This window comes from Alosa pseudoharengus, unplaced genomic scaffold (genome assembly GCF_046254945.1).
Source record: "Alosa pseudoharengus isolate Yale_2024_CS ecotype anadromous, Long Island Sound unplaced genomic scaffold, YU_APseudo_1.1 YU_APseudo_1.1_scf_4, whole genome shotgun sequence".
Taxonomy (NCBI): Eukaryota; Metazoa; Chordata; class Actinopteri; order Clupeiformes; family Clupeidae; genus Alosa; species Alosa pseudoharengus.
In genome coordinates, this window is record NW_027468774.1 from 41,222,430 (window position 1) to 41,239,028 (window position 16,599).

The 16,599-nt window shown below is 40.9% G+C and overlaps 1 protein-coding gene across 2 annotated transcripts; it reads left to right on the top strand.

The window, feature by feature from the left end:
* Positions 1–4,591: 4,591 nt before the first annotated feature.
* Positions 4,592–16,325, top strand: copz2 (COPI coat complex subunit zeta 2). Of its 2 annotated transcripts, XM_076266321.1 has the most exons (10): positions 4,592–4,660; positions 5,990–6,058; positions 6,248–6,332; positions 7,099–7,190; positions 7,501–7,556; positions 9,612–9,689; positions 10,488–10,539; positions 12,832–12,870; positions 13,632–13,664; positions 15,115–16,325. In XM_076266321.1, exons 1-10 carry the CDS (start codon positions 4,601–4,603, stop codon positions 15,160–15,162), a joined length of 612 nt encoding a protein of 203 aa, XP_076122436.1. In that variant the 5' UTR covers positions 4,592–4,600; the 3' UTR covers positions 15,163–16,325. The 2 variants fall into 2 exon arrangements, with proteins under 2 accessions (XP_076122436.1, XP_076122437.1); XM_076266322.1 differs by lacking the exon at positions 13,632–13,664.
* Positions 16,326–16,599: the final 274 nt, after the last annotated feature.

Consider the following 16,599-nt stretch of genomic DNA (forward strand, 5'->3'; position numbering starts at 1 on the left):
CAGGTAGTTGTGTTGTCATTGTAACAGAATAGACAGATTGGGCAAAGTCAGAGTGTTCTTTGTGGTTTGAGAGTTACAGCTCTACCGTGTTTCTCTGAAACTGAGTGTTAACTATTTGGGTGTTAATACTCCATGAGGGGGACTATTGAGCCCTGTGGTCGTCCATTTTGGTCCTGAAAGGAAATATGGGTGCGCGCACAGTTTGGAACTACTTCAAGAATCTCCATAGAGTGCTGCTGCACACTGGGTGCTAGTATAATCATTCTATGTTGTTTTTTTATGTTTTAATTATTACTTTTTAAACACTTCTAAACTATTGCCCTTTTTATGCTTTTATGTACTTTGTGTGTTTTATGTTTTCTTATTTTCTTTTTTCATTCTTCACTTTTTAAACTATTCTTTGACTTTTGCCCTTCTATGCTTTTATCAGCTATTCCTGTTTGCTTTTGTTTATGTAAAGCACATTGAATGACCTCTGTGTATGAAATGTGCTATATAAATAAACTTGACTTGACTGTGTGTGTTTATGTGTGTGTGTGTGTGTGTGTGTGTGTGTGTGTGTGTGTGTGTGTGTGTGCCTGCATGTGTGTGGGTGTATCTTTATGTGTGTGTTCATGAGTGTGTGTGTATGTACATGTGTAGTGTACAGTCACTAAATGTCTACATATATTAATTTATTGTATGGTGACCCATAAACGAAACTTGGCATGGATTCACAGGGTATCATAATGATCCTACACTTCAAATTCTGTGCAGTTTTGAACCTGTCAGCCAAAGATACCTGTGATTACAATGCCTCATTTTTGCTTTTTCATTTTTAACTAGGTGGCTCTATACATCAAATGAGTGGATGGGTTGACATGGCCCCTGGAGGCCAACATACATAAAGTGCAATGTCAGCACAATCTCACATAATGTCTCTTCTTCGCCATTGTCTAGATTAGATTACTTGCCATGTGCCTTAGTGCAGGTCTTAAAACGATAATAATGACAATAATGACAAACAATATGTGCACCTAAACATACACAAAAATGTGGCATGGACAGTTATCATATATTTTATACAAAATTTGAATGGTAAAATGTGTGCTGTGGTATAGTTTATTTGTCATTAAAGTGCTTGTGCATAGAGTTAAACAATCGTATGGCCTCAGTAAGTAACTGTTCCTAAGTGGAGATGACCTGGAGATGTCCTGCATCATAAACTCATCTAAAAAGAGTCGGAATGTGGAGATCAGGTGCATAAATATAAACTCATCAATCAGGCTTATAATCACTGTAAAAGGCAACAAGTGAGTATCTGTTTCCAACAGATAGGGAAGGTAATGTTAATGGAAGGGGAAGAGATCTAGGTACCAGGTATAGGGAGGCGTAGGCTATGTAAACAAAGAAGACAATAACCAAAATGTATAAGTATAAGTATATAGTCTTTTGATCCCGTGAGGGAAATTTGGTCTCTGCATTTATCCCAATCCGTGAATTAGTGAAACACACACTAATCCCAGCGCAGTGAGCTGCCTGCAACAACAGCGGCGCTCAGGGAGCAGTGAGGGGTTAGGTGCCTTGCTCAAGGGCACTTCAGCCGTGGCCTACTGGTCAGGGTTCGAACCGGCAACCCTCCGGTTACAAGTCCGAAGCGCTAACCAGTATAGGCCACGGCTGCCCTCATGTATGTATCAGATGAGATATTACATTGGTAAAGAATGGGTTGAGCCATGTCACCAAATGTATGCAGGATCTATGAAAGAATACTTTTTTTACTTTAAAAAAAATGACATTATATGTTCTCTGATTGTCAGTGCAAAATGCAGCATTTAAACATGCAGTAACTCAATGCAACTCACATACCCACAACTCAATGTACTTAGGCTCATAGACATGGTCAAGATGATCTACTGGGGCTGGGAAGAAAGGTGATTTAAATTACTTTGAATGTGGCATTATTGTCAGTGCCAGATGGGCTTGTCTGAGTAATTCAGAAACTGCTGATCTACTGGGATTTTCACGTACATCAATCTCTCGGGTTTACAGAGAATGGTCCGAAAACAAAAAAATATCCAGTGATTGACAGATGAAAATGCCTTGGTGATACCAGGAGTCAAACCAGATTGATTTGAGCAGAAAGAACTCAAATAACCACTTGTTACAACCAAGGTAGCCTATGCAGAAGAGCATCTCTGAACACACAACACAGTGGAACCTTGAAGCAAACCACAATGGTTAACACTATGGTCAGCTAATAACAGGAAACAGGCTACAATTTGCACAGGCTCACCAAAATTGGACAGTAGATTGAAAAAAAGGTCACTTATGGATCTATCCTGCCTTGTATCAATAGTCCAGGCTGGTGGTAGTGATGTAATAGTGTTTCTTGGCAGACTTTGGTCTACTTAGTACCAATTGAGCATCATTTAGATAGATAGATAGATAGATAGATAGATAGATAGATAGATAGATAGATACTTTATTGATCCCCAAGGGGAAATTCAAGGTCTCAGTAGCATAGATCACACACACATTCACTAACAGCAGAAAAAAGTAATTAAAAGTATATAATATAAAAACACAACTAAGCAATAAGGACAGTAGAAGATAAAGAATATACTAAATATACTAAAATACAAATTATACTAAAATTATACTACTATATTATTTATTTGTCACCTGCGTATTGTTGCTGACCATGTCCATCCCTTTATGACCACAGAGTATGGATCTTCTGATGGTTACTAGCAGCAGGATAATATGCCATGCCACAAAGCTTGAAACATCTCTAACTGATGTCTTGAACATGACAATGAATTCACTGTACTCAAATGGCCTCCACAGTCACCAGATCTCACTCCAATAGAGCACCGTTGGGATGTCGCGTAACAGGAGGCTGCAACTCACAGAATCTGCAGCAACTGTGTGACGCTATCAAGTAAGTATAAGTATAAATATATATACTCTTTTGATCCCGAGGGAAATTTGGTCTCTGCATTTATCCCAATCCGTGAATTAAACACACTCAGCACACAGTGAACACACAGTGAGGTGAAGCACACACTAATCCCGGCGCAGTGAGCTGCCTGCAACAACAGCGGCGCTCGGTGAGCAGTGAGGGGTTAGGTGCCTTGCTCAAGGGCACTTCAGCTGTGCCTACTGGTCGGGGTTCGAACCGGCAACCCTCCGGTTACAAGTCCGAAGTGCTAAACGTGCCAATCATGTCAAAATGCACCAAAATCTCTGAGGAATGTTTGCTGCACCTTGTTGAATCTATGCCACAATGAATTACGGCAGTTCTGAAGGTAAAAGCCAGTACTAGCAAGGTATACCAAATGTGTGTATGTGTATGTATGTATGTCAGTGTACAGGACTGGTCTTGTGTGTTGTGTTTTGTCAAAATATGCATGTACTTTACTTCTATAGTATCCCTGAAATGAACAAATTCAGGCTATATCATTAGAAAAGTGTACATTTAAAAAGTGTTCTGAAGTAACTGTTTCAAACAAAATCAGATTGACCAATGTGTGAATGATACGGTAACATAACCAAGTTTTTTATAAATTATTATATAATTTTGGCAAAAGTTTTCAATTTTACAAAAGGCGCGAAGAGTTCTGCTAACTGTGAGTGTGGTTGTGTGTGTGATATTTTGATGAGTCCTATTTTTCAAAATTGTACTGAAGCAAGTAAAAGGTTGACGTTTGACTGGTCCATTGCAGTGTCAACACACTTTTAGAATTGGCGTTCTATTCAGTGTGACCATAGACTATGAGTGTGACTGACTCTATTAGGCTACCGAAGCCAGAACTGTAATCCATACAATGAGCACAAAATATCCCAGGGATGCAAGGATGCAATGATGTGCACGTGTATTACAAAGATCAGGATCCCCAGACACAGAGACTATCTGATTTATGGTTCCCGGTGTTGGGGACTGTCAACGAGGCCGAGGCCTATAATCTGAGTTTAATTTCAGATGACTGTCAACTAGGCCCAACCTGCAGGATTTTGTTTGCAGTATAGCATTTTAACATGTAAGCAAATAAAGTTACACAGCAAGAATTGAATTAAGCAATAGAACAATCAGATGTTTAGTGACTGACTTTGAATAATTCATTTTCTGTAATAGGTGTAAAAAGCACCACAAGAAACCAACACTCGTGTTGGATGGTAGCCTAAGCTATAAGCTGTTGGTCAACAGGCCCCTCCAGAAGGCGGTCACTGACCTACCTACAATGCCAGACGTTATGCAAAAGTCAATAGCAGGCGAGATTACGGATCTTTAATCACTGTAAATGATTTATAATGGCAACACCAACATGGCAACCTCCATATATAACTTTTCTTTGACTGCATCGTTGCTGTAGGTTTTTAAACCATCGAACACTTAAATGAAGAAAACCCTGTTGCATGGATTAAAATAGGCTATGTCTAACATTAGTTTGTCGGAAAACGCCATTTTGGTTCTTATACTGTATGACAAGAGTGCCAGCTGGCACCTCCGCAGAGCCCAAATGGTGTCCTCAGTGGTTCAGTTTCAGTAAATCTAGCAGCCTATCCACAGTTAGATCCGCCCACTCGTGAGTCAGAGGATTCTACGAGGTCTGCTGTAATGACAGCTCAAACCTGTCCACGTCAACACAGGAACAACACCATGGACTCTGTGGCTCTGGTCAGTAATTTGCAAATATTTAATGTTATCCATAAAATATTCAAACTTGATTGCATCATATCCTTTAACAAACACGGCGTTCAAAATATAGGTTTAAAATGCGCTCTCGGACGTTATGTGGAACATTGAACCTCGTTGAGTTAAGCTAAAAGGCTGTAAAACCAGATGGATAGCCTACCTCTTCTACTTTTGAAATGCTTGACCATTTTAAATGAACGACATTGTTGCATTGCTTGCCATTGTGTATTGTTAACAATGTTGCAGCAAATGTTGCACTTTTCATTTCCTGACGAGGAATAGCTTAATCTAGTGTCGCATAGCCTAACTCTCGAACAGTTGCCAGTCAGTTCACTGAATAGGCTGCAGGCTCAAAGTAAAACCCTAGCCTACACCAAAATTATCATAACTATTCTAATGAAATGTGGAACGTTGTTACGATCTCTTTCATGATGGATCAAGTATTTCTTAGAACACACTTGCAATACTTTGTCCTACAACAGCACAAACTTATTAAACCGAGCGCAGCAGACCAATCCGAGGCTGTACCGAGTGGGACGTGGATGCCACGTCTTCGGTATGTCGTTTCACTCAGTTTGCAAAACGTGTGCTGCCGCGGCTCTCTTTCGGTTGTGGTGCAGTTTTTTCAATCCACAGGTGTCTCAAATGTCGTGTCACCCTTAAACGTGACACTTTCATTGATATTTTTTGTCTATTTCAACTAGTGCCCTTAACCAAACGAAGTAGCCTATAGGTTAAATACTTTTATATGGCTGAGATTTGGAATTCATTGATCACATTTCCAGTATAGTTGCATTCCTTCGCATTTATCTTCCCAACGAAGGTAATCTCTCTTAGACCTCTAGTGTATCTAGTGGAAGAGGCCCCCCTGAAGTGGTAATTTTTAATTCAGTAAAAGCCTTCTGCCAAGGCCCTTACCGATATGTGCAACAGAAGGTGGAGTCAATTTCCAGGGAATGGCACATTTTGAAGTTCTACAGTTAAGTTCCTCTCCATATGGCATCACATTGAACCAGGCAGGAGAGAGTCACCGTCATGCTAACATCTCTGAGGTTAATATTTACCAGCCCCCTCTCTGTTCTCTTGGCCGAAGTTCTGTGATACACTAAGACTCTAAGTCAGTTGTAGTCAGTGCATAACAGAACTTTGGCTCGGAACAACTCGGCAGCAATGGATGAAGACAAATCACTAAACCATATGTCTCTGATTCCTTGAATGTTGACAGATTCCTGTGTTCTTTGTTGATTTGATCCTGCCTTCTGTGATTTTGAAATGTTACCAGGCTTTGATATATTTTTAAATTGTTTTCAGGAACCTTCACTATACACAGTGAAGGCTGTATTTATTTTGGACAATGATGGGAACAGACTTCTGTCGAAGGTAAAATTGCATTACATTACATTCATCTAATTTCACACTGCCAATCAAACATTATCTATGCAAGCTTTTGAGCCTATAGGACTGAACATCTTGTATATCTTGTTTCCAAACACTATCAGTCTTTCCTCAAAGAAAAACGTGCACTCAGACATGCATTATATATTTCCTATCTGATTCACCTCTTTCTAGTACTACGATCCTGACCTTTACCCATCTATGAAGGAACAGAGAAGTTTTGAGAAGAATGTCTTCAACAAGACCCACAAAGCTGACAGTAAGTGCCTCAGTTTTTGCCGGTGATTAGAAGGACAGCTGGAGAAGGCCCTCGTATACACCTCAATGATGGGCATGTGGAGCATTGATGGGGTGCAGAGATAATGCTTTCTCAAGCGGTCCAAACGTCTTTGCTAAAACTCTCAAGACAATGTCAGCTGGCTCCTCTATCAAAATTGGAAGCCATAGAACATAGAATTTGTGGGCATATACATTCAACAAATGCCCTGGTTTTATTTCAGAGAGCTGTTCTCAATCGTCGCCAGTGGCCCACAAGCTATTCCGATGAATGAAGGTGGTAGTGTCAGCTGTGATCCCATTGGTCAACTTTGTTAATATGAGACTTCTCCCGTGTGCTGATTTGCCAGGTCTACTTTTTGTTGTGTGACTGTAAAGCCATGTCTCGATCCTCAAGGGGTTCGGGAGCTTGGATTACGGCTGACAAAAGAGTAGAGAACCTGTTCCTGTCTGACAGCTTTTTTCGTTGTGGCATCATGGTCAAAGAAATCGAAGGCTCCACCTGGCCTTCAGGTGTGGCCAGCATGATCACCTTTCACCCCCCTCTTATCTATACCTCACAAACCTACAAACTTAAATCAGCACTGCTCCTTCATGTCCAGCCATTCCCTGTTCTCATTGTGTTTTCTTCGCCGCTTGGAGCCATTTTCTCATTCTGCTTCTTCCATCTGTCTTATCTCCATACTCTCCTTCCTCTCTCTGTCTCTCTCTCTCACTCTCTCTCTTTCTGACTCTCTGTCTCTGAGCAGATGAGATTGCCTTCTTGGAAGGGATGACAATTGTCTACAAGGGCAGCATTGATCTGTTCTTCTACGTGGTCGGCAGTGCCCAGGAGAACGAGGTATGCAGTGCATGGCAGCGCAACGCAGCGCCCTGTTACTAGGCCACTAAGGCGGCATTCTTTGTCCACATTATCACTGCAAAGTCGTATCGTTTTGTTTGAGGAGAGCCAGATCTGTGAGAATAACATGGACACACCTCTTCCTCTTCCCCACTCCCACTCTCTTTTTAGTCCTGATATCTGTTCCATTTCCTTTTTTAATACAGTTTACGTCTATTCCCACTCTTTATGCACATCCCTCAATGTCTGGATTTGTCCAGTTAATCGTGTATTGTGTTTGGTCTCTCTATCTTTCTCTTGACTTTTGTAGCTTATGCTGATGGCTGTCCTGAATTGCCTGTTTGAATCACTTAGTCAAATCTTAAGGTAAGTTCTACACACATTCATAAGCTACCGAACGTCATTATCAAATCATTATCGTCATTATCAAATAATTTTTCATCATCAAATAACGGCAATCAATGTGTTGCCACTCCCTTAACACAGATATAATATGCTAATAATACAGGATGACAGTGTGTCACTGAAACACTAATAACATAGAAATAAGATGATTTATTATAATGGCTGGAAGACAATGTTGTTTTCAGAGATGTTGTCCAAATCCAAGCTCATCAAGCCCATTTCTAAATCCATCCGCCACCCAGTGTTTTCTGTATTAGTACCTGATGATGTACATCATCAGTGTGTTTCCTTCTTCAATTTTGGTCCCATAATCACTAAACTACAGCTGCTTGGCAAAGGCTGGTACCGTAACCATAGAAACGAATGCAGTAACCCCCCCCGTACTCTCTCAATATTTCTCTCTCTCCCTCTCTGTCACTCTCTCTTTCTCTCTCTCACTCTCACTCTCTCTCTCTCTGTGTGTGTGTGTGTGAGATTGTGGCGAAACAGAGAACTAAACAGCACACTTCCATTAGGCTTTGAAAAAGCGCCGAGCAGCTCTAAATCTGACACACCCTGAAGTGGGGAAAGACATTAGTCATGTTTGCATGGGCAGGGCTCACACCAAAATAGTAATGGCCTGTTGATTGCCACATTGTTTGCCTTTCCATACGTGTGTGTGTGTGTGTGTGTGGGGGGGGGGGATTGGTGAGGGGGGGGGGGGGGAGGGCTGATGAATAAATGCTATGAAAACAGAACAAGATTATAACAAACATACAAAAATGAACTGATTAGTCTTGGCCCATACACAGTAACTTGTGTGTTAGTGTGGTCTGTAAAACAATCACGAAGGATACGAGGATACAGATATGGGCTGAAGCATGATGCTGCGTGGACTCATTGTGTGTGTGTGTGTGTGTGTGTGGGGGGGGGGGGGGGGGGGGGGGGGGGGGATTGGGGGGGGGGGGGGGGGGGCTGATGAATAAATGCTATGAAAACAGAACAAGATTATAACAAACATACAAAAATGAACTGATTAGTCTTGGCCCATACACAGTAACTTGTGTGTTAGTGTGGTCTGTAAAACAATCACGAAGGATACGAGGATACAGATATGGGCTGAAGCATGATGCTGCGTGGACTCATTGTGTGTGTGTGTGTGTGTGTGTGTGTGGGGGGGGGGGGTTGTGGTGCGCAGCAGCATCATCAGTGATGCACACAGTGAGTAGTGAACCCATGAGTGGTCATGCCTAAGAGGCATGGCCAGTTAGAGAGGACTAACTGTCGCTGGTGTATAGATAGATAGATAGATAGACACTTTATTGATCCCCAGGGGAAATTCAAGGTCTCCGTAGCATACAGACAACACACACATTCACTAACAGCAGAAAAAGTAATTAAAAGTATATAATATTAGGGCTGTCAATCGATAAAAAAAAAAATCTAATTAATTACATACTCTAACATACTCTTTACATTAATCTAAATTAATCACATATATAATTTTTGCTGTGAAAGTAAGTAATAAGTAAGCAATAAGGACAGTAGAAGATAAAGAATATACTAAATATATACTGTAACAGTGTATGCCTTAGTGAGTGTGTGTGTGTGTGATGGTCTGAAAGCTTTTAGTCTGAGTCTTACATTGTATGTCTGATAAACTGATCAGAGGGGGGACCTGCATGCACAAAATTATTCAAAACACAAGGTGAAAACACAACAAAAACCTTCATAATAAATACTAAACAAAAGTACTCTCCTGCTCCTTTCCTTTCACACATCTAGTGTTATTCTGCCTCCAACCTGCACCTTTCACGGGCATTAATGTCTAATAAGGAATTGAGTATGGTTGCACAAATGACTATTTTGTATATAATAACATGGGTTGCACTTACCCTCCGCAGATCTCCTTAACCTATTATGACTTGGTTTGGTTTGTGTCTCATGTGTGAGTGACATGACGGGGCCTGCCTCATTAATAAATGCATTAACACACTAAACCTCCCCTGTTCAACAGTCTGTGTCTCCTCCTCACAGGAAGAACGTGGAGAGGAGGTGTCTGCTGGATAACATGGATGGAGTCTTCCTGGTGGTGGATGAGATCATCGATGGCGGGTGAGAGTGGTTGTCGAATTTCACCACAGAAGTCTGGAAAGCTGGAAAATAGTTGGGTGGTAGGAGAAAAGAGATGGGTGTGGAGAGCATGTAATATGGGCTAAGTAAACCTGCAGGGCCGACTTTGAGACACCTGCAGTATGCAGTTTCACAACAGGTGTAACACCGTTCAAAACAATCAGGGAAATTCCTATTCTGGGAGGACAGCCTTTTGGGTAAAAATAATTAACTGCCAGTATCTTGGTCACTGACACTGGGAAGTCATCTGTGGACAATATGGATCTCGTGCAGTGATGTTGAAGAAAAAATGACCTCTCTCTAAACAATAAATCAAACTGGTGTAAAGGGCCGGTCATACCAGGAACAATAACTAACTATAACCATAACGAAAGCATCCACACTGACCAACGATAACAAAAAGTATCTCTTTGTGTTGATGAATGTGATGGTTACAATTTGATGGTTTCTGATTGGCTGTCAGCTTTTTATCGTTCTGAAAATTGATCTGAAAGTGATCCCCCAACGATATCATTCTTCATGTCGTTATAGTTAATGTTGTCATTCGTATTAGCTAGAACAATATTTTTTTGCCATTATAGTTATCGTTCTTGCTGTAAACGGCCCTTGATACAGTATATTTATTTATTTAGTTCAGTTACTTTAAATTAATAGATAGATCGATATTCAGAATGGCTATATTAATAAATTTTGACTTATTTACCGGTATGTCCTATTTTAAACTTTGTTCACAGCCTGATGTTGTTTGTTTGACGGGTCTCTTGTTGATCTTGTTGTCAGGGTAATTTTGGAGAGTGACCCACAGCAGGTGGTGGAGAAAGTCAACTACAGGGTAAGACCCGTGGCCAGAACTTTTGATACTTCTGAGACCTCTCCCATTTTCTACATTTTCCTACACCAATTCATTACTCACAAAATAAAACAAACAGACAAAAAAACACATCTTCATTTGCCTTGCCCTGATAGGCTGGCTCTGAACAGGCGTTTGGCTTTGTCCTGTTTGACTACATCACCGGTAATGTGGAGGCGCAGTCCTCCAGCAGCCAGTATGCTTAGTCCCACCGCCTCCCCTACAGGGAGGGAGGGGACGGCAAGCCAGAGGAGACAGAAAGGGTGAGGGGGGCAGGGCAAAGAGGTTTCTAAACCAAGAGAGTGGGTGGGAAGCCCAGAGAAGGTACCTGCATGGAGTGAGCGCATGGCCTTGCAGTGAGATGCACACTTCCATGGGTGGGTTTCCACATAACCAACACTGGCCTCAACAAGAGAGGGATGTTTACGTTTGTTCAGCCTCTCAGTAAATATACACGGTTCAGTGGTAACTTTTGTTGCTATTTCTGCCAACTGGTAACTACATGTTTTGCTGTTACAAATCAGTAAAAGAGCTGAAATCGAAATGTGTTGGAAATCCACCCAAGATCACAAAAGTACACGTCTGTAGTTTCTCACAAATAGTGGGTTGATGGAGCATGTGGATGTTTTTCAATGTGTTATATCCATAAACGACAGGTTAGACTTCAGAATGAATTTGGAATAAGGGTAATTATGTATACAGTAGAAGTGCAAAACAGACGTGTGTATTAGTATTCGGTTGTTAAGTTCATATCGTTTCCGGGCCCAACATATCTTTCGTCCAAAAAAGTTTATTAGTGCAACCAGCCTGTTTTCACAACCTGTGAACCTTTTCACCATCACCTCTGTTTTTGTGAGGGTAAAAAACAATCACTTGACTCTAACAGAGTAATTAGTAAAGCTTTGAAGCTTTGAAGCTTTGAAGGCAGATTAGGAGTGAGTAGTAGAATAACCATTTGCTTGTATGCTTCTTTCAATAGTGGGGGAAGTTTATTTTGCTATCTTTGGAAAAAACGGGCCACTCTGGGCCCAGTAGGACCCAGAAACAGATTTTTTGGTGCATTATCACAGCATGACTTAACAACTGGATAGCAATAGCATAGAATAAACACAGAAATGTTTGTAAATAAATTGTGTTTATTATTATTGTAGTAGGAGCTACAGAACAAACTTGCACTAAGTGGTGTGTGCGTTCACATTGCAATCCTATTATGTTATTTCGATAACCAACAATTAGGTTCACCAGCTGTTAGTTTTCATCCAGTGAAGTTTCAAGTCCTGGGAATACTCGAGTTTGCAAAGCACAGCTGGTCCTACAAAGCCATTTATAAGCATAGAACGTAATGGGGATGCTACATAACCTTCTAGTCTTCCCTTTAATCTACATGTAGCATTTACCATTTGTACAGATAGAATATTTCTATCAGTGTGTGTTCCCTGGATATTTAGCACATGAGGAAGGGATAACAGCCGCCGAGGTGTCCCACATTATTAATGGACGACACGGACGTAAAGAGTTTCCTTTGCCAAGTTCATTCATTCCATAGCCTAAATCTGGACACCTAGAGGGTCGATATCCCACTTATCCTCCTGTTGTTATCCTCCTGCATGTTTCAGTTTATAAAGAATCTGACTTGTAATTAATTAATTAAAAATTAATTGTTGTACTGCTTTATTTGCTTACTCACAGTGATAACAGTGGGTAGTTAACATACATCAAATTGTGTTTTCACATTGTTTTAACAATGAAAAATGCAGGATTGCCTATGCAGTTAAAATGAGAGAGCGACATCTAATGGGGAATGCTGGTAATGATTAGATTAACTTTTAAATTTAAAATGCAACAGGTAGGCTTGTTAAACTAAATGAGGAAATGAGCCTAGAAGACAAAATGCATATTGGCCCTAAAGTTTGATCCATCCACACTGATATCAAATCAGTGGTCTTGATATTTTGAATCCTGGTGAAGACCCAAGCAGAACGTGCACAGCACAAGTAATGAGAAAAGCAACAAAAGCCTTTCTCTGTTTGTCACTTGCTAGAGACCAGTAGTACGGACACCGCTGAAGTCTCAATCTTTTCTTAGCATCCTGTGGGAGGACTTGAATGCTCGTGAAATATGAGGGAGCTTTTGTATGCTCAAGGTTTTAGCATCCACTGGTTATGTCTGAATGGCATGTGGGTGTTTTGGTGGAGAAGGTGCAGTCTTTCATAATGTAGCCTCACAGGCGTGTCTGAGTTGGTTTCTCTTTTTCTCTCTTTCTCTTTCTGGCAGGCGGACGACAACCCTCTGTCAGAGCAGAGTGTGGCACAGGTGAGACGGACACACTGATGCACAGCCCAAGACATGCAAGCACTTACAAACACGCACACGCACGCACGCACGCACACACTGATGCACAGCCCAAGACATGCAAGCACTTACAAACACGCACACGCACGCACGCACGCACGCACACACTGATGCACAGCTCAAGACATGCAATCACTTACAAACACGCACACACACACACGCACGCACACACTGATGCAACACAAAATATGCAACACAGACATGTGCACACAGTACATACTTTTGTTTTTTGACAAATAACATAAGATAAGATAATACTTTAATCTCTGTTTACATAGAAATGTATCTTGCATTACAGCTCAGCAATCAGCATAGAAAGACATTAAAAATAACATTCAAGATCATAACATTCATTCAAAATACTGATTCAAATACTAACTTAACCCAAAAAAACACTTGTAAGTATACTTCTATACATTTCATGCCTTTTGTATTCCTCAGTTTAATCAACAAAATGCAATGCCTCAGAATAGTTTTCCTTTTGGTATAATCCTCCCTTCTAGTTTGGTAGACTACAGAGATGTGTGTAAGCCATGATTCATGAAACCCTGGAGCAGATTTGGCTCGCTCTCCTCAGTGCCGGGCCGGGCTCGGGCCATATCAGAGCCTAACCTGGGCCAGACCCGCTCCATTGTTTTTCTTCTGTCTTTGTTATTGATTTTGATTTGCTCATCTACTGCCTCCTCATCACACTGACTGACCTCTTTACCTCCCCTGTGCAGCACCTAACAGAAAAACTGGCTCTCACTACCACTGTAAGTCTGCTTGTACTCACTCCCCGCCCCATTCCATCTCTTGAAATCAGCTCATCTCTCTCTTTCTCTCACTCACTCACTCACTCACTCACTCTCTCTCCCTTTCTCTCCCTTCTCTCTCTCTTTCTCTTTGGCTCTCCATTCACCTGTCCTTGTTTCTCTCTCTGTATTGCTGGCATATTAACCAAGCAGCCTTCTGGTTATGAATGGTTTTGCCTGTTTTCTGATTCTCAAAATCAGAAGTTACATCACAGCTTAGTGGTACAGAAACAACAGCAACACCTTGGCTTGTAAAGCGCTTTTGTTCTTTCCGGGCCCCTTTGAAAGATGACATAGAAGGGAAAACCATTTTTACCTTGGCAGTGTTGAATAAGGAGAGTTCGGTCACAGGGTCACAAAGCTACCGTGAACTGCAAACACGGTTATTTCCTCCTTCATATGTAAATCCTGTACTTTGAGATGACCACTAAAAAACGGGTCTCGGGACTCTTAACAAAGACAGACTATGACACAAATACAGACTGTGATGCAAAGTACTTGTCTGATTACCGGCCGCTTCTACCCATGGAGATTCAGGAAGAAGTTGCTGGAGCCTGTGGGGGTGACCATGCGGGGGCGCTACATACTGTACCTGCTAAAATTGGATGTTTTACTCCCCAGCCCTAATAATAGGGTTGTAAAATAGCTTCTGAGCATGTTTTGACAGACCAAAGTTGCATACCTTCTATGTTAATATCGGAGACCAAGATCAAATACTCCCTTTATCTAATCTATGTCATCTTTCGTTGTTAATTGCCACACCCCTAGGCGCATTGCTCCTAAAAAGAGATGTGCAAGATAAACAATGAATATACATTGCACTGGGATAATAATCCGCTTTCCGCCATGCGCCATGTAGGAAAATAGGGCCCTTGGTGTATCCAAACCAGTTGCAATATTTGCAATCTAACAGATGTAAGCTAATATTGCTTGTGTAGCAACCATCTTAACCATTACCATATTTTTTGCCAACATTTAATTTAATACTATATAGGGTAAAGAGCAAAACACAAACATTGTAAGTCCCGGCATAAAATAATGGCGTGGCCTCCTGAAAGATGACAAGAAAATGAGACATTTATGGGTTTCATGCGCCACCTGGTGGTTGAATGTACTCTCACGATAACCTTAAAAACAATTTTAACTGCCGTGTGCGTGCGGGTGTTTGCTTTTTGCCGAGCTGTTGTCCATCTGTCCAGAATATCTGCGCTGTAGTTTTCCAAATTATTTATAACATTTAACTTTAAATCAGAAGTAAGTAGGGCCTACTGGGTGGTGCACGCAGTGAGTGAAGAAAATAAAGACTGCAGGGCCTCATGCGCTGGTGAGCCCGTTGAACATGCAAAGAATAGCGCTTAGCCTCGTCAGTTTCCCCTTTTTTCATGAATGCATTTGCTTGTTTGCCTTTCAGGTATTACAGTCAGCAAAGGATCAAATCAAGTGGTCAATACTCAAGTGAGCAGTGGACGCTATGAGGGGCATGCACCCTTGCACAAGGATCGGGACATAGAAGTCTAGAGATTCGCGCTATGCAGCTATAATCTTCATGTTTTGTCGGGTGACATTTGTGTAAATACTTTGTTTTTGTCGATAAGGGTAAAATTCTATGTACATAATATATAATATTTATTAGTCTAAACATGTTTCAGACTCGAATTATCAATTGGTCAAGAGCACAGTAGGCTACAGGCCTGCTTTGGTCCGAGTAGCCTATAGGTCATTTTTTTTAAAGGCTTACCTTACCTTTTAGGAGCACCTTAAAATTGTTGAAATTATTATTTTTTCTATGAAGTTAGTCTTTAGTGTAAAATATCAAGACTATGGGTCCCAACGTCCTTTGTCATTTGAAAGTCATTTGTTCTTTTGCTGTCACATCCCAAACCAAGGCCGGGCGGGTGCGGTAGTTCCAATCAGATCAGGATGAACTCACACACCAAATACGGCTGATTTAATTAAGTAAACTTGTTTGATATGAAAGAAAGTATTGAAAAATGCTACCCAACGTCCTTCAATTAAGGGAAAACTTTTGATGAGACGGGAGACTATATTATAGTTTAGGCCTAGGCTATGCCTGTAGTTATTTTGCCAGAATAATCAAATATTTGTAGGGTTTGATGACGAGATGACAGAAGTCTAATATAGTTCACTTAAAGACAGAAGACAGAAGGCACTTGTATCGTAAGCCATTGTGTTAGAGTATAGGCATAGCCTATTTGAAATGTAGTGTTTCATGATGTCGACAATTATTTCCCTGCAGTGATCGCTTTTTAATTTTTATTGCACACCAAAGAGAGAAACACTAGGCTATTCTATCTGTTGTTTTGAACTGAAATAACACCGCAATATTTATATACATTTTTTTTTGTTAAATATGGACTTTTTGATTTCACTGCCAACCACAGTTTTATTGACAGTCTGACTACTTTTTTTATTTGACGGCTAATAGGCCTATGTGTAGGGGTAGGGTACGAAAATAATTTCATCTTTGTCGTAATATGAACAAGATTAATAGACTATTTAGAAGGTAAAATGTTATAGTTAATGTTACTGAGGTAGCCTATGGATTGTGTGTTTTGTACATCACTAATAATACTCATTATTAAAACTGTGTGTGCACACTCATTGGTGCGTCGTCAGTGATCTTCCTGGACTGTGTTGTTGGACGACCTATTTTCCATAATAATAGGGGTGGAGAAGCGGAACCGGTTCTCATTGGAGGCGCAGATTCTCCGTCAGTCATTCAAGCCGAAATGCCCCGCCTTCCCTTTCATATCCAATTAAAACTCCCAGTTCTCAAACTCTAACTCTGATTGGCTGGTCTCCATGTGGGTGGGTTTAGGGATTTGTAGGCCTATCCCAATGCAGACTTCATTGCTATGGCATTGGCCTATCTCCT

Excerpts from the sequence above, each read along its gene's own strand:
- copz2 (XM_076266321.1), top strand. The coding sequence starts at position 4,601 with ATGACAGCTCAAACCTGTCCACGTCAACACAGGAACAACACCATGGAC. Across the intron at positions 9,690-10,487 it reads GATGAGATCATCGATGGCGG|GGTAATTTTGGAGAGTGACC; the intron begins GTGAGAGTGGTT and ends TCTTGTTGTCAG. Across the intron at positions 10,540-12,831 it reads TGGAGAAAGTCAACTACAGG|GCGGACGACAACCCTCTGTC; the intron begins GTAAGACCCGTG and ends TCTTTCTGGCAG.